The 18,198-nt window shown below is 46.5% G+C and overlaps 1 protein-coding gene across 1 annotated transcript in view; it reads left to right on the top strand.

The window, feature by feature from the left end:
- Positions 1–7,890: 7,890 nt before the first annotated feature.
- Positions 7,891–18,198, top strand: part of FOXO1 (forkhead box O1) — a 96,707-nt gene continuing 86,399 nt past the window's right edge. The window contains exon 1 of the mRNA XM_037527229.2: positions 7,891–8,960. Within this exon, the coding sequence (XP_037383126.1) occupies positions 8,310–8,960 (651 nt within the window). The 5' untranslated portion in view covers positions 7,891–8,309. The remainder of the gene's footprint in view (positions 8,961–18,198) is intronic.

Raw genomic sequence — 18,198 nt, 5'->3', positions numbered from 1 at the left:
GTGTTTCAGATGAAATAAAAATCTAAAAGATAACCTTCAAAAATATCTGAAAAATAGGAAGAGATCTCATTAAGCTCAGTTTTGGATTGTGGAAAGAGCTTTTCCAGGTTGAAATCTTCTAGAGCACAAGCATGCTCTCTAGCTGTCAAATGTCCTGCTTTCAGTTTGTTGTTCAAACACAAAATTATTTAAAGCACACATTGCATCATATCAGTGATCAGCTAATTAGAAATTCCATTTTTAAATGTTAAACTTTAGAATATAGACTATTTCAGTGAGTTTTAAAGGCTGTATTTACCACAAAATAGAAACCTGATAGCCTGGAGAAATACTCATCATCTACCAATGTTTACTCTCTGGCACAGCCAGTTTTGCATATGGGTGGGCCTCTTGAGTCAGCCAAATCTGAAATTTGATAAACTCTTAAGTCCTGTTTTTACACCATAACTGACATAGTCAGTGATATACCTATCATATTAACAACACATGCACTCTAACTACACGGTCATTACTTCTTGTGGCTGATTTTGATCCACACATGACAACAGATGGGTTAGTTACTGTAAAATGCTGTTTCTTCTTCCTTCATTCTTTTATTACTGTTTAAGGACTCTCATAGTGGCTTGTTAACAATCATATTTAACACCCTTTCCCTACTATAATGTTATGGAAATAGGCTGATATGACTGGGGAAAAAAAAAGTGGATTATTGTAAGACAGCAATTAATTTTCACTGCTTCACTTGAACATGCATACATATTAGTTTTCCAAGCAAATAAGTAAGATGCTTTGTTAAACTTCCTTTCTGCCAAAAATGTATTACCATCTGTGTGCTACATGGCAGCATTTTCTTATTTAATACATATGTCCCCTTTTTTGGGAAGCATGTTAAGAGCTTTAATATGACATGAAACAGAAATAAAATAGTGAAAACACATTGTGTTCAAGCATGAATGCAAAATTCAGATTTGCGACATTCAAAGAATTTGGAATTTCACATGCCATCCGTTCATTTCATGTCAATTTTATAAGTCCTAATGTTAGAAAAATAATTAATTGTAATGCTTGGACAGCTTGGGGTTGCAGAAACTATTTTATTGTCTCAAAGATTGTTAAGGACCTAGTGTTTAAAACAAATTGAATTCATCAAATTGTCTGAAAACCTGCAGTTAGAAAGGTAATATAATGAAAAGTCATGCAAAAGAATGCAAAGTGTTTGGGTTGAAAGCAGGTGGCCCCAATTTTGGTCCCAGAGCTTCCTTAACTGCACCGTCTTAGATAAACGACTAAATTTCGCCAGTAACATTACCCATAAATCTATCACCCAGGTACAATCACTGCTATTGTTTCAAGCTGATAGTAGTACCTTCCAAACTTTTTAAGATAATGTTATCACCAGCATTGTTGGAATGTCATGAGAAATGCTTTGTCCACTTGATTTTAAGTTGGCTTTATAAGATTCTGCCTTATAGATATGTCTTTTTGTATTTATAATTATTCTTTGTCATTGGTCATTTAGATTATCTACCTACAGAGACCCACAGGCAATTTTTCACTAACACTTAAAGTATAGGAACAGTTAATTGAAGCTGATAAACATGGGCTCTTTACAGCAGAATTGAAAATAACGACTAATTGGTTCATGACTTGCTTAATGTTTCTCTCCAGTTACAGGTTGGTAAGCATCATGTTTATTTGTGATAAACAAATAGTTTGATGTATCCTATCTTTTGTCCATTTGGAGGAAGATCATCCCAAACCCTAGGCTTTGTGGCCAGGGCTTATACTTCCAGTGCTTGTGGATGGTGGGTTTATTTTTACCTCATCTTACTGATTTTCTTCAACATGGAGATAATGACAATGACAATAGTGCAAACTTTTTCTATCTTATACTTGTCTCTATCAAATATGTTTAATGTAATTTCTCCAAATAAATATTATCAGTATGTATTGCTGATTACTAGAATGCCAATCTTAACTCTGACATCAAATACTGTATAAAAGAAAAGAAAATAACCCATTTATAACTTTGAGGAATTTGCCATTAAAACAACATATGCAAATGCACAGCACCTGGCAAATATGTAGTAAAAATTCTCTATGTATCTGTTGAATGAATGACAAAATCCAAAGGAAACAATTCCTCAAGAAGAATGACTACTTTTTAAAAAAAATTTATTTATGCATACAAGAGCTGGATGTAAGCCAAGGTGAGGAGGGGGTGTGACAGGATTCAACAGAGACAGAGTGGGGAGCAGAATAGGCAGACCTACTGAAACACACTGCTGAGGGGAATAGTAGCAAGACAGGAGAGGTCTGCTGCGCCATATGGGTTAGTTCCCTGGCCCAGGTTCGAACTCATGTTGCAGTGGCTGCCAACAGTTTCACAGTACTGAGACTTAACCTCTTGCACCACCAAGGAGGCCCCAAGAATGACTACTTTTGATAATACTATTGCTACCATTAAACATTACAGCTTTCAGGACATTGGTTTAGGGACCCGAGGCTGGGTTATTTCAGATTATTATTTTCGATTGGAAAACTGAAGGCTGTTTTAGGTTGCTACTGTTATAGGACAGGGAGAGGGGAAGCCCAAACCCCGCAAACCTGCCTATTGTCTATTCTAAATGGGTTCTGCCATCCGCCACATCAACACAAAACATATGACACTTTAATGGGAAGGAACTTCAATAAAAACTAGGAAACAATACAGGTAAGGCAAAAAGTCTAGTTTCTAAATGAAGCACCCAAAGTTACCCGTCCCCTCGTGGGTAAAACTCCATCCATATGGGATTGGCCCAGAGCAAGGCCCCAAAGCCTGTCACAAGTCTAAAGCATCTTCCAGTGGGGACCCACAGAAAAGGGTCAGAAACAACCAGACAAGCCCAGAAGGAAAAGAGCAAAATCAACATCAAGATAAAAGCTGCCATTGTCACCTCCCCATGGGTCTCACCCACATCTGTGTCACCCAGTCCACGACCAAAAGACAAGCGCAGCTTCTTCACGTGTCTCTAGGCTCCATGTGCCTCCTCCAGGTCTCCTGGCTCCATCCTGCTTCCTTCCTCAGTCTCTTCTTCTGCTTCTCCTCTTCCTGCTCAGCTCCACCCTCCCTTGGGTGGGGCAGGGAACCTCCCCTTTTCCTGGGGACCACCCTGTTACACTACCAGTACCTCCTGATGATTCAGGCAAAATATTGGAAGTGGGTAGTTGTTGTGGAAAGGGAAAGTGGAATATGAAGCTAGTGTCCTGACTGAAAAATAAGCATCCAGGCTTTCACTCACTGAGGAAATTGGATTTGACTGACCTATTTTGACAAGTAAGAATTTAAGCTGGATTGGTGTGTTGGTGGTAAAGGGTAAAATGCAGAAGTTTCTGTCTAGATATTGATCAAAGGGAATCATACTTCAGTCTTCTTGTTAAGGTTGATGCAATATTACCCTGAAAGCCAGGCAAAGAAACTTGTTTGTGAGATGGGCTCTGTAGGGCAAACTTCCTTTTCATTTGAATTGTTCATGCCTGACAGGAAACATTTTCCTTCCCAGTTTGGCCACATATGCTGTCTAATAAGTGATAATTATCAGAAAAAGCCTTCAAATTAAACAACTACTGCAAAAACCAAAATCAAAAAATCCACAAACATACAGATACAGGAGAAGAGAAATGAACTTTTTCCTCTTAGAGGAAGTAGTGCTGGGGACCTCCCTGGTGGCAAAAGGGGTTAAGTGTCAGCACTATGAAGCAATCTGCAGCTCCTGCAGCACCAGTTTGATCTCTGGCCCCTGGGGGTGGGGGGGATGGGGGGATGGAGGGTGGTGACCCACATGGCACAGCAGACCTCTTCTGACTCAGCCTGCTGCTCCCCTCAGCAGTGTACTTCAGTCAATCCACCTGTTCTGCTCCCCACTTTGTCTCTGGTGAATCCTCTCACTCCCCACACCACCTCAGGCCTACACCCCAGCTCTTGTATGCATAAATAAATAAATCTTAAAAAAAATAGTTTTCGCATTCTTCGGAGAGAGGGGAAATATTTAATTTTTGACACAAACCCTCCCCCACCTCCCATCTCTTTGGAATCTTTATTCTTTCATTATCTTATTATTACTGTCATCTTTTTGTGTATGCTTTCTTAATCTTTTAAATCAAATCCTCCTTCAGTTCAGTGTAGTTCATCTAGCTACAATTACTAAAATCTGTGGGATTTCCTGGAAGGAAAGTTTTATAGTCATTATTGTTATATTGGGATTACAATTTTTCATCTGTGTAGTGAGAAGATTGTTGTTGGGAAAGCAAGAAATTCCAGCTCTAGCCCTGGCACCACCACTTTTACTGTGTGACCTCGGGAAAATCATCCAGCCTCTCTCTGCACCTCAGTTTCCCTATCTGTAAATTAAAGGTGACCACCAATGTTCATGTTTACTTTAAACTTCACATTCTGTGGGTCTATATGAAAAGAAAGTTTAGGTTGAAACAGCCCTTAAGAAGAACAACTTGTTAGAGTGTCTCAAAAGCTCAAACCTTGATTTGCTGACTCAGCAATTTCCTTTCCAAAAATTCCTCATATTGATAAACTTGGACAAAATGATTTATATAAGTTTACTCATTACCTAATAGCTTGTGATAGCTGAAGATTAGAAACAAACCAAAAGTTTACCAGCACCTTCCTGGTCAGTAAATTGACAGATAAATCCATATGGTAAGAAGTTATAAACACCTTTTAATGTTTATTTTTAATTAATTTTTTTAATTTTGAAATTTAAAAAAAATTTAATTTTTAAAGATATTTTTATTTTTATTTTATTTTTTTTTTTTAATAGAGGCATGTTTATTTATTTATTTATTTGTTTGTTTGTTCTGTTTACACATGCACTGGGTACAGTCAGAAGCGCGGGAGGGTGAGAGAATTCACCAGAGCCAGAACAGGGAGCAGAGCAGGCAGAAGAACCGAAGTACACTGCTGAGGGGAGCAGCGGGCGGCAGGAGAGGTCTGCGCGCCATGTGGGACCCTCCTCCGGTGGCCGGGGAGCAGCCGGGGATCGAACCGGCACTGCAGAGGCTGAGGGCAGCTTCGCAACCCAGCGCTCAACCGCTGCGCCACCGGGGAGGCCCTAAGGGAGTTTTCTTACAGACTTTTCTCTAGATCTTGAAATCTTCTGACTATCCTGCCTAATTTTTTCTTTAAAGATCATATTTTGCCTTTCTTAGGTCCTTTTTAAAACTGTATCCTGGGACCTCCCTGGTGGTACAAGGGGTTAAGCACCGTGCTATGAAGCTGTCCGCAGCCTCTGCAGCATGGGTTCGATCCCCAGCCAGCCAGAAAGAAACCCACATGGCAAGGCAGACCTCTTCTGCCTCGCCTGCTGCTCCCCTCAGCAGTGTCTTTCAGTCAATCTGCCTGTTCTGCTCCCCACTCTGTCTCTGGTGAATCCTCTCACCCGCCACACACACCTCTGGCCTGTACCCCAGCTCTTGTATGTATAAATAAATCTTTTTTAAAAATAAAACTGTGTCAGGAAGCAGACACAGAGTACCTGCAGCTTTAGTATCTGACACGTGGTTCAAAAAAATTAAAAATATCTGGGCCTCCCCAGTGGCGCAGCGGTTGAGCGCTGGGTTGCGAAGCTGCCCTCAGCCTCTGCAGTGCCGGTTCGATCCCCGGCTGCTCCCCGGCCACCGGAGGAGGGTCCCACATGGCGCGCAGACCTCCCCTGCCGCCCGCTGCTCCCCTCAGCAGTGTACTTCGGTTCTTCTGCCTGCTCTGCTCCCTGTTCTGGCTCTGGTGAATTCTCTCACCCTCCCGCGCTTCTGACTGTACCCAGTGCATGTGTAAACAGAACAAACAAACAAACAAATAAATAAATAAATAAACATGCCTCTATTAAAAAAAAAAAAAAAAAAAAAAAGAAAACTCCCTTAAACTAAATACTCTCCTCTGATTAAGGCCCTGTAAAACCAGAATTGAAATGAAGGAAAGGCTAAATTTGCAGCTGGCTATCTTTGCCAAGAATGATCACTAGTGCACACCGCCTATTTGTAGGGTGCGACCAGCCATCTAAATGGGGGTTGCCTCTGCGGAGCTTCATTGGAAAGAGTGAGGGAAGGAAAAGTCCTACATTAAGATTTTCTTTTGAACTCATCACCTGGGTGACTGAGGTCCCCTAGCGGCTGGCTGAGGAGGCTCGAACTGCACAAACTTGACAGTAATTGCCAAGAGACTATAAATAGGAGGAGGAGGTCGGGAAGTAACCCCTATCTTCATCCGTCCGGCTCATAACCCTCACTCCTCCAGCCCCCTTAACAACGGGAAATTGAGCTAAATGGACTATGAAGACACAGGGATCTGAACCAGGGTGATGACGGTGTGAACGTAAAGGAAAAATAAATGTAAACCTTTTAAAATATTTGTATAAACAGGCCCAATGTTCTTTAAATGCCACTTTTCCAACTGAAGAAAGGGGATTTTTGTCTGTAAGAAAGGAGATTTTTAAAAAGAATTATGGAGCTCAATTGCGGACAAGATATTAAAAACCTACTGTCAAACTTCCATCTTAAACGATCCCATCCCTCTGAAAGGAAATGCCTTTCATATTCCTCCTAAAAAAGCAAAACAAAATTTGAAAACTGTTTCTTCTGCTCCCTGAGACACAAGAGCCATTGTCTTCCTACCTTTGGCCCCCAACTGATCTCCACAGGACGTCCAGGACCTGCAGCCCAGATGGGGCAAGGTGGGGTGAGGTGGGGGTGGGGGTAGGCTGCCGGACGCAGGGGTCCCCGACTAAAGGAACCTGGGGTTGGGGCAGGGCTGTCTCCTAACATCCATTCGAAACAGCAAAGAAATAACAAGCAAAGCCTCAAACTTAAGTAGGTGTAAGTGATAAAGTGAGAAGATTTTCGCCCAAAGCTCCGCTCTGACTCCCCTCCGCCGGCCCCCGGCCCGCCTCGCAGGCCAGCCGGGCGTCCCGCTCTCGGGTTCTCGGCGGGAGGCGGTGCTCCCGGGGGGCTTGCGGTCTCGGGTGCCTCCGGCTGCGCGGGTGCGCGTGACACAAGGTTATCTCCAGCTCGCGCCAAGCCCCTCCCGGGTCAAGAACCGAGTGAAGCGAGTGCGGGGTGCGGTGTGGCCGGCTAGACGCAAGGGCAGACCCCGAACTGAGGGGCGCGGGCTGGTGGGGTCCGAGCGCGGAGGCTCGGGGACGCGGCCGTGGGGCGGCCTTGACCCCACCCCCCACCCCGGGGCGCGGCGCCAGGGGCTCGTGCCGCCCGCGCGGGGCCGGCGGACTTGACAGATCGTGGGGCGAGAAAACAACACCCAGAAACAAAACCCCCCGACTTCCCCACGGCTCCGTGCAAAGAAACAGTGGGCGGGGGCGAGGGGGCGCGAGTGCGTGGACACCCGCGAGGCCGCCTCCGCCCGCCCGCCCGCCCGCCCGCTCACCCGGCGCCCCGGAGCTCCGAGCGCGGCCCGGGCCCAGCCCCCCGCCCGGCCCGCCTGGGACCCCGAGCGCGGCGCGGGCTGAGCGGGCGGCGCGCCCCTCGGGCTCCCGAGTACTCGGCTCCGCTCCTCCGTAGTAAACAAAGTGCCGCCGCCGCCTCCACGCTGGTTTGCCTCCTAGCAATCAAAACACTGAGGGCGAGAGACTCCCAGAAACACTCGAGAATCACCAGAAAATAATAACACCCCAGAAAAGAGCGAGCGAGCGCGCGAGTGTGTGAGAGAGAAAAACACCCCGCTACCCCACCAGCCCGCCGCCGCCTCCCCGTGGAAACCGGCCCCGCCCACGCCGCCGTCCACTGGCTGCCGGGGCGGCGGGGCCGCGCGCTCATAGGCCGCGCGGGCTGTCAGTCAGGGGCGGGCCGGCGCGCGCGCCGCCGCGGGCGGGGGGCGGCGGCAGATCCCGTAAGTCGGGCAGCAGCGTAGTCGCTGCAGCCGCAGCCGCCGCCACATTCAACAGGCAGCAGCGCCGCCGTCGCGCCGCCCGAGCGAGCGAGCGAGCGGCCCGCGGCGCGTCCAGCCCCTGTCCGCCGGCCCTGTCAGCGGGAGCGCGGCGCCGGCGCGGCCGGCCCGGCGTCTCTGGCTCGCCGTCCAGCCCGGGCAGCGGCCCCCGAGGAGCCTGGATGGTGACGGACCCGCGAAGTTAAGTTCTGGGCTCGCGCCGCGCCGCCTCCGGCTTCCGCCCGCCCGCCCGCCCGCCCGCGGCGCCGGCCCCGCCGGCCCGAATCTCGGACGCGCCCCTCGAGCCCCTGCCCCTGGACGCCCCGCGCCGCGCGCGGCCCCTTCTCGGCTCTCCGCGACTGGGGGAGGGGCGGGGGTCACCATGGCCGAAGCGCCCCAGGTGGTGGAGATCGACCCGGACTTCGAGCCGCTGCCCCGGCCGCGCTCGTGCACCTGGCCGCTGCCCAGGCCGGAGTTCAGCCAGTCCAACTCGGCCACCTCCAGCCCGGCGCCGTCGGGCGGCGCGGCCGGGAACCCCGACGCGGCGGCGGGCCTGCCCTCGGCGTCGGCGGCCGCTGTCAGCCCCGACTTCATGAGCAACCTGAGCCTGCTGGAGGAGAGCGGGGACTTCCCGCAGGCGCCCGGCTCCGTGGCGGCGGCCGCGGCGGCGGCGGCCGTGGCCGCGGCGGCCGCGGCCGCTGCCGCCGCCACCGGGGGGCTGTGCGGGGACTTCCAGGGCCCCGAGGCGGGCTGCCTGCACCCCGCGCCGCCGCAGCCCCCGCCGCCCGGGCCGCTGTCGCAGCACCCGCCCGTGCCCCCCGCCGCCGGCGGGCCGCTCGCGGGGCAGCCGCGCAAGAGCAGCTCGTCCCGTCGCAACGCGTGGGGCAACTTGTCCTACGCCGACCTCATCACCAAGGCCATCGAGAGCTCGGCCGAGAAGCGCCTCACGCTGTCGCAGATCTACGAGTGGATGGTCAAGAGCGTGCCCTACTTCAAGGATAAGGGCGACAGCAACAGCTCGGCGGGCTGGAAGGTGAGTGGCCGCGGGTCGCGGGGGACCCCCGCCTCCGTGTGTGGCGGCCGCGGGGCAGGTGAGGGGGCGCGTCTGCAAGTCCGCCGGGCCTGGCAGCGCGGGGCGCGCGGCGGCGCGGGGCTCCGGGGGCGGCGGGCTGGCGGCCGCTCGGGCGCGGAGGAGGCGTGTGCGCGCCGGCCCGGCGGGAGGGCGAGGCGGAGTGGGACGGGGACGGGGAAGGGGCTCGCCCGGGCACCCCGGGGGGGCGAGGGGTACGCCCAGAAGTGGACTTCGGAGGGGCGGAAAAGTTTGCCGGTGGAAGGAGAAAGGCGTCCGCGGGCATCTGCACCCCCGGCAGCCCGCCGGACTCCTGCCCCTGCGCCTTTTCCCCCCGGACCTCCGGGGTGAGGGCGGCTCCTCCCCGCCCCCACGGCGCGCCTCCCCCTCCCCCCCCAGCCCTGGGCCTCGCCGCGGAGCGGTTTCCGCCGCGCTGGGCGGGGGAGGCTCCCGGGGGCCCGGGCTGCAGGTGGCGGGGACGGGCCGGCCGGTGTGCGCCTGGCCGCGCGGTGCTTGGAGCCCGGTGTGCACTTTGATTTGGTTTTACCCAAAGTGCCCTCGAGAGCGTGGGGCCCGGGCGCGCGGAGCCCAGGGTGGCTCAGCGCATCCTACACGTGCGACGGGGCGGCCACCTCTCGCCGAGCGCCGGCGCCTGGCCGCGCGGGGCGAGCAAAAGTTCAAGTGTGACCCTCGGCGGGGGCGGGGGCGGGGGCGGGGGCCGGCGGCGCGGGAGGGGCCGCGCGCAGGAAGCCGGCGCTTTTAAAGGGCCAGCGCGGCCCGGCCGAGCCCGCGCGTGCCCGCGCGTGGACATGCCCCCCGGCAGCTTCTCCCTGGGGCCAGGGCGCTGCATGAGGCGCGGAGGGGTTTTTCTGGACCAGAACGAGGGACGTGTCTACCTTCTCTTGCTTTGCCACCTTGGTGTTAATTTGCGGGGAGGTACAAATCCCGGGGAGCTTTGTGACAACTGTTTGGGGGAGTCGAAATGGAGGTGCTCCACAGAACGGGCAGGGAAGGAGGACAGAGCAGGAGATGCCTCAGGCCATTTTTACCAAAGAGGGGGTGAGCGATGGAGACCGGGACTCACGTGGAGGACGGGCACATCCCTGCCCTAAAGGACAGAATGGGGGAGGTTTACCGGGGATCCTTTCGGGGATCCGTTTGCCTGTGGCTTCCTGACGCTGGCAGTTTCTTACTGTTACTCGTGGACGAATTGATGTGAAGGTTCTGTCGTTGAGCTGAACTCCTTCCTCATCGCTCATCAGACAGTCCAGCCTAATGAAGATTGGTGTTTGCCGCGCAGTTGTTACACCAAGGTTGTTTTACACACATTGTCATCCCTGTGGTTAATGTGTCGCAGAAAGGTCAAGTTACTGACTTTATTTGAAGTTCCTGGAGAAGGAGCCAGGGTTTTAGTTTTTCCAAAGTGTGTTTTAGAGAAGAGCTGTATCACTTATAACCTCATTGCTAGCATTACGTGCAATTTTACCAACTTACTCAAAAAGATGTGTCTCCTTAAACTTATGGAGTATATAATTTCAAGTAACAAAATCGGGATTTTCTGTCAAGTTAAATTTTACTTAATATTTGAATTTAAGTATTTAACTTACTTGATATTTGTCAGCCCTGTGTAAGTATTATAAAGTAATAATTAAAAACTCCCTCCCCTTTTTTTTGGCATTCAGAGTACAGAGTACCATTCTTTAAGTCCTTAGGCATGGATGCAACTTAACCTTGCTGGAGTCCCTTTATTTAAAAATAGAAAAAGACGATGTTTGGGGATTTCAATTTTGCCTCATTTCCCTGATTAAATGACTGTAGAGAGTTCTTCTTACACTAGTAATATAACTTAAGCTTTTAAGATTTAGTGCCTTTAAAAAATTTCTACAACCAAATAAGCCCCCCTCATTATTTTTATTAGATTCTCGGTCTATTTTTCCCCCCACATGTAACTATGATTTTATAAAAAAAAAAAAAAAAAAAAAAAGTTTTTTTTTTTTTTTTTTTAAACCAGAACTTGACTACCTACTCAATGTTACTAAGGGTTGTCTGTCTAGAATTGGAGTCCTAGTGGAAAACCTAGTGGGATTTTAAGAGGGAGCAGGTTGCCATTTCAATTAAGTAAATGTTTCAGGTGTAACCAGTCAGTTGGTGCAAGTCAGATTACAGCAAGTGCTTTTTCACTTTGAGTAAAAGGGTATTTTAGGAAGAAAAGAAACAACTTGAAGTATTCTAACTCATTACTAGTCTACTGGTTAGAGTTTTCTTAAAAATGAGTTACTTGTTAAAACCAAGGTATCTGAAAGACTTTCCTGTTTTTAAGATAAGATTGATAAAAAATGAATTTTACTATACCTTAAAATCTAATTCTAAAATACAGGTCAATCAAAGCTTAACTGCTAGGACAGAGTAGAGGTTGCTTTGGAACTAAATATTTCCTGTGATTTACTGGTTGGAATTAGACTGAATCTGTAGTAGAATATAGTTTCTTGTGCTTTACTTCCTGGGGCCTGTTTGGGAATTTGAAAGTCATTTGCAAAATGACAAAATAGTTGTAAAGATGTTAGTTCACAATTTTAATATTGGCTAGAATTTTCTGAAGGTCACCACCCATAAAGTGGAAGCACAGAATTTTGGAAAACCCGGGATCTTTTAAATCATGTACAGTATTTATAAATAGTGAAACTTAACTTCCATGGTCTATTTTCTCACATACAAAACTTTCTAAAGCTCGTCAAGCAGTGTTCTGAGCTCTGATTTTTTTTTTTTTTTTAAAATGGCAGTTTTGAGTTGACTCTTGTCTTTTATTTTGGTATTATTTGGAACTTAATTTAGGTTAAAAGAATGCTTCAAAAATAAGACAGTACTTGTTAAAGAAATTTCATTATGGGCATGTTCTTTATTTTGGAATGAAGTGTCTTTGATTTATGAAATGACAGGAATTTTAAGATATCAGAAAATGCACTATCTACTATATACTTTTGAGTTTTTAATCTGCAGATGGGTAATTAACTAGCCACGGAGATTCCAGGTAGGAAGATGGCTGCTTTCTTGCTCCACAGTCACATTTGACTTAATCCTGGTGAGGCTGACTTCTGGGTTGTTACTGAAATTACCTTAAAGTAAATGTTTTATAAAGTTGGGTGACAATTTCAGTTATGTATTTAGGGAAGGGAGCAGGAGGAAAGAGAATTAAAAAGCAGGCGAGGGGACTATGCAGCCAAGTTTGGTATCTTACTTGCAAAAGGCTGAAAGTTGTATGCAGCTGATGTGACCATCTTTGAGATATTTTGTTCAGAAATTCCAAAGGAGATGTTGAATATGAATACCTTAACTAAAACTCATAATAACTTTATATTATCTACGGTTTTATAGCATTTCTCTTGGGGAAGGTTTGGCAGAAAGGATGGCTATTTTCCAGTGATACTGAGCATTTTTTTTAAGTAGCAAATATTCGAATGCTGGAAAAGACATTTTTCTCATTAACTTTGAAAAAGATAAAAGTTTATTGAGACATTTTGCACCCCTCCCCCCTTTGCTGTTGCTAGTGGATGCAAATAACATTAGAGATCATAAACTACATAGTATTCTAAGTGGACTTATGAAATGGGAATGAGGGGGAAGAATACTCAGTGGTTAATTGCAATCTTAATAAGCTAGATGTGCTTTGCTTGTCTTTGTGCTCTAGCTTCCTCCAAGCACCTAAACTGCAGATTCTGTTTTAGACTTTCTAAGAGAGCAGCTGTTTGTATTGGTCTGGAATTTCTTCTGGAAGCCTGAACTATTTGCATTTTTCTGGAACACTCTGCCCTTGGAAACTACCCAGTACCCTGGCATCATGGGAATTCACTTGGCCAGTTTTTTTTTTTTTTTTCCTGGTCTATGTGTGCTGTAACTTTGGGGCTTCCTGGAATCCTCTTGAAAAGGCATTGAGGAACCCCCCTCCATAGTGACTGGAGAGACCAAACGGAGTTTGCAATTGTAAGGATCATGAGTCAAGAGGAGAGGGTATAGAGTAGATTCAGTCCTGTTTTCCTGCAGTTCAAAATTTGCCTTGGCCTTCATAGTAACAACTTGCAGAGACTTGCCCAAAGCCCCTCCCCCTCTCTATACCTCCCCAGGGTCAGATAACCACCTTTTCTCCAAGCACACAAAATTATGAAGTTGGTGTAGTTGTTTCTCAGTTTTGAAACAGAGAACCAGGTGAACTTGAAAAAAATGTTTATTTTGGTGCTTACCAGGGTGAAGGCTTGCATTGCAATGGATATGCAGTATACTAATATACTAAAGTCTGTAGTAATTCTCCCTTTTTGCTAATTCCAGATAGGTGCTAACAAAACTAAGTCAGTGGCACAGAACTTCTTTGCAGAGAATTTTTATTATTTTTTAAAGATTTATTTATTTATGCATACAAGAACCGGGGTACAGGCCAGAGGTGTGTGTGTGGGGGCGGTGAGAGGATTCACCAGACACAGAGCGGGGAACAGAACGGGCAGATGGACTGAAATACACTGCTGAGGGGAGCAGCGGGTGAGTCAGGAGAGGTCTGCTGTGCCATGTGGGTAGCTCCCTGGCTGGGATTGAACTCTCAGTTGCTGCGGATAACCCTTGCCACCAGGGAGACCCCAGCAGAGAATTATTAAGTATCTCTTATTTGTGGTCTTCAAGGAGCACATGAAACTACATTTCTATATATTGTCAATATCTTTTTTTTTTTTTTTTTTAAGATTTATTTATTTATTTATTTATTTAATTTATTTGTGCAAGCACTGGGTACAGTCAGAAGCACGGGAGGGTGAGAGAATTCACCAGAGCCAGAGGGGGAAGCAGAACAGGCAGAATGACCGAAGTACACTGCTGAGGGAAGCAGCGGGCGGCAGGAGAGGTCTGCGGGCCATGTGGGACCCTCCTCCGGTGGCCGGGGAGCAGCCGGGGATTGAACCTGCGCTGCAGAGGCTGCGGGCAGCTTCACAACCCTGCGCTCAACCACTGCGCCACCGGGGAGGCCCCTATATTGTCAATATCTTATGGTTCAACTTTAATACCCCTGCTCCCAAATCCCAGTTTACTCCACTCAGTCTACCTGTGGTTTATCAACTTATGGCCTACATACCACCTGTACTTAGTCTTGGCTTGAGTTATTTTTGCCACTTGGCAGGAATTTGGGCTGCCTCCTCACCCCCACCTCCCCTTTTTGCTGCTTTCCCATTTTCATTCATCCTCATAGTTTTGGTATACACTGAGAAGGAAAGCAAACTAGTTTTGATGTTAAGCCAAATAAAATTATAAAGCTAAACATGCAATCCCTTTTTAGTTAGTGAATTTTCACTGTAATGGATTACTTACATAAGGGCATGAATTCAACATGTGTCCTTTATTGCAGACCATATCATTACAGAAAAAAATAAAGTTGAGGCAGAACTGCATGAGGAGTCTCTTAGCCCCCAATTCTGGGTTCCTGATGTTTGCTGAAACTGCACTCTATGACCAGTAAGTCACAAAGACTGGGAGGGGGAGTGTTTAACTTCTTACCCTCTCTCAAATTTCCTTGACCACCTCCTCTGTAGAAAACCCTTCTTATTTCAGACACTGTCACATTGTACTGCTCTGGTCCCTGCTCCCCTGCTCCCCTTCAGCCCCCTCTTCCCATTGTGGCTTCTCTAATTGGTTAACTTATTTTTGCTTCTATCCTTAACCATAAGTAAACCTCAGGACTAGTTGTGGACTTGACTCAGACTCTTTCCTAGATAACTTACCCTCTATTGTCCTGTGTCTCCAGTTACCCCCCCCCCCCCCCCCGAGATGTCTCTATTTCACCTCAGATTCGCAAGCATACAATCTTTCCTTCCACCCGCTTACATGAGGCTCCATGTTAAGTTCCCAGTTCTTAAGCTTTATGGTCTAGTTTGCCCTTTCCCTAGTTTTTGGTTGTTTTTTTTTTTTTAAGATTTATGTATTTATGCATACAAGAACTGGGGTACAGGCCAGAGGTGTGGGGGTGAGAGGATTCACCAGAGACAGAGTGAGGAACAGAACAGGCGGAATGACTGAAGTACACTGCTGAGGGGAGCAGCGGGTGAGTCAAGAGAGGTCTGCTGTGCCGTGTGGGTAGCTCGTGCTACAGTGGCTGGGGATTGCTTCATAGGTTGCCTCTTTTACCCCTTGCGCCACCAGGGAGGCCCCTTTCCCTAGTTTTTAAACCTGATGTCGTCTTCAACTCTCTCATGATGTTTTGTTTCCCCAAGTCTGTTAATTCTTCCTTTGAAGAGTTCCTGGAGCATTTTTACTTCCCAGCTTCTAACCATTCCTCTAGGTTAGCTCTTACTTCAAACCTCGGCCATCTTGTTCCCAGGACATGGATTGTCTTGGGCCTCCACTGGAAATTAAAAAAAAAAAAAATCTTAAAGGCCTACATCAGTCCGACCAACTTCCAAACTTGGCTTATGCTTAAAGGCATTTTTGCTTTCTGTCAGTGAATGCCTGGTCATCTCGTAATTCATGCTGCTATGTGTTATTATTATTTTAATATCTGCATGTTTTAACTCTTCAGGTTTGTATATATATATAGAGAGAGAGAGTTGGGGAAATTTTTTCTTGAAACATAGGTCTTTGATATTTCAGCTTCTGTGTGTTCATAATGATCACAATTTGTATTATGTGAGAATAATTTTATTAGCACTATGACTAAAGAACAGTGATTTATTTTTATTTTACATTTTTTATTTTTTACATCATTATTCGTTTTTAAACAATGTTTGCTTCCCTCCACCCCCTTAGGTGTGGTCCCCGTGGAGTTTCCTTCACCAGTGCACCCGTGCACCATCACCTCAGTCCCCTGTGTTCCTCCCTCCCTCCCTCTGATTCCTCTCCCTCCTCCTCCCCTGCAGGATGTCTCTCATTTATAATTGTATGTTTTTGCTTTGTTGTATTTTGTACTGTTATTTTTTTACACTGATGTCTTATTTGCTTCACCTGTATTCCTACTTAAGTGAAACCATTCTTTATTTTTCTTTTTCCTTCTGACTTATTTCACCAGTGATTATTTTTAATGGATGGTCAGGGTATTTTTTTTTTTTCTCATTCCTTGAGTGATTAATGTGTACAAGATATTGTATTAGATACATTTGAATGATAGAGAAGTGATTCAAATGCGGATCCTGTAGGGAGAGTAGATGTGAGATTTAAAAAACCCTGTTACAAGGCAGAAAGTACCTTGGGGAGAAGATGTGGAGAATAAAGTTCTCTGTTGGTCATTGAGTTGCACCTAAAAATGGGATACTGTTCTTCTAAAATTTCATCATAATACTTCCTAATGTTTACCAAGGTTGAAAGAATTCTATGTTGAACTTCCATAACACCGAGTTTCTACTATAGCCATTTTACAATACTGCTTTGTCATATCCACGCATCTTGTATCCATCCATCCATCATTTTTTAAAAATCGTGTTTGGAATGATGCACTGGCATTCATAAAAGCATGATATTAGAGGATAATTTTCTCTGAACGTTGGATATATGCAATATAGAGAATTTGAGATGCACAATATAGATAGAAGACTAGTGTAGATACTTATGTGTCTAATGAAAATAATGTGTTAGATCAAATTTTCTATGAAATTGTATTTTTTAATGTAAGAAATTATGAAAGTAGGATTACATTTTTAGTTTTTTGATGAAAGTTCATAGAAATATGCCAACTTGTAAATACAGAGACCCATGGAATGTAATTTAAAACCAATATTTTGCATTTGATTTAAAACTGACATACCGAACTTGGCAATATATGGAATGAGTAATATAATTGACTTGTTGTATATAGTAGGCATTCACAAAATACTTGACTTTTTGCTTGGTCTGTTTTTTAAAGACTTATTTATTTATGCATACAACAGCTGGGGTACAGGCCAGAGATGTGGGGGGGGGTGAGAGGACTCACCAAAGACAGAGTGGGGAACAGAACAGGCAGACTGACTGAAATACACTGCTGAGGGGAGCAGCAGGCGAGCCAGGAGAGGTCTGCTGCACCATGTGGATAGCTCCCTGGCTTCACAATGCTGTGCTTAACCCCTTGTGCCACCAGGGAGGCCTGACATTTTATTTTTAAAGATATCCTGCTAGGGCAGAGCCAACAGTAAAACAAAAGTATACCTAGGTCACTACTGTGATTTTATTAAATGCGTAAGTTTCCTTACATCAGGACAAAATTGCTCTCCCAGTATATAAGGATGTCACACTTGCATGATTGGTAATGATGTCAGGCTAAACTTGACAGAAGCAACTAGGAAAGAGTATAGAATTGATCTATTAAATATTTCCCCACTGCTGTTTGTAAATTCAGTGAAGTTCAGAATTATAGCTCTTTTTTTATCTTTGTATTCCATAAGATATTATGTGAAGCGACTTTATCCTGAGCTTGTGTCTTCTCTTGGTTTTAATTTTCTTCGAAGATTCATTTATTTATGCATACAAGAACTGGGGTGCAAGCCAGAGTTGTGGAGGAGGGGTGAGAGGATTTACCAGAGACAGAACAGGGAACAGAACAGGTGGACTGACTGAAATACACTGCTGAGGGGAGCAGTGGGCGAGTCAGGAGAGATCTGCTGTGCCATATGTGTAGCTCCCTGCCTGGAGGTTGAACTCCTGCTGCATTGTTTGGGAATAGCCTCATAGGTTGCCTCTTCACCCCTTGCACCACCAGGGAGGCCCCTCTTGGTTTTAATTTTGAAGGGGAAAAAGTATAATCTTTTCTCTCCTTGGGAGAAGGGACAGAAGTTCATTTGCAGCTCTGTAGGAGACTAGGTAGTTTTTTTCCAAGGTAGTTTGTCCCTACTGACATAAGTTATGAGAGTTCCTTAATTATTTGAGACAGTGGATGGCACATCTGTCTTTTCATAAGGGGATGCTACATCTAAAGCATGTGGCTCGTTGGTCTGCACTGCAGCACTTGTGACCTGAGAGGTGCCTGGATCTCTTCAAGTCCTGTGTCTCTTAACATACCCCTGCCAACAACATACTTGAAAATCCTGAGGCTGATAACTTTTTCTGTGTGGTTTGGTTCCAGTATCTCTGTATGGATCTTTGAGACTTAAAAAGGAAGGCTTTTCCATCCTTGATTAAGTTTTTCCCCTAGATAATGTTATTGGTCTTACTCATAGTGTAGTTCTCTGTGTGGCTTAAGATACAGAACTTAATGCAAATCCTTTGA

The sequence above is a fragment of the Talpa occidentalis genome, unplaced genomic scaffold (genome assembly GCF_014898055.3).
Source record: "Talpa occidentalis isolate TD23 unplaced genomic scaffold, MPIMG_talOcc4v2.1 talOcc4.5, whole genome shotgun sequence".
Classification (NCBI taxonomy): Eukaryota; Metazoa; Chordata; class Mammalia; order Eulipotyphla; family Talpidae; genus Talpa; species Talpa occidentalis.
This window is presented reverse-complemented; position numbering and strand designations above follow the sequence as displayed.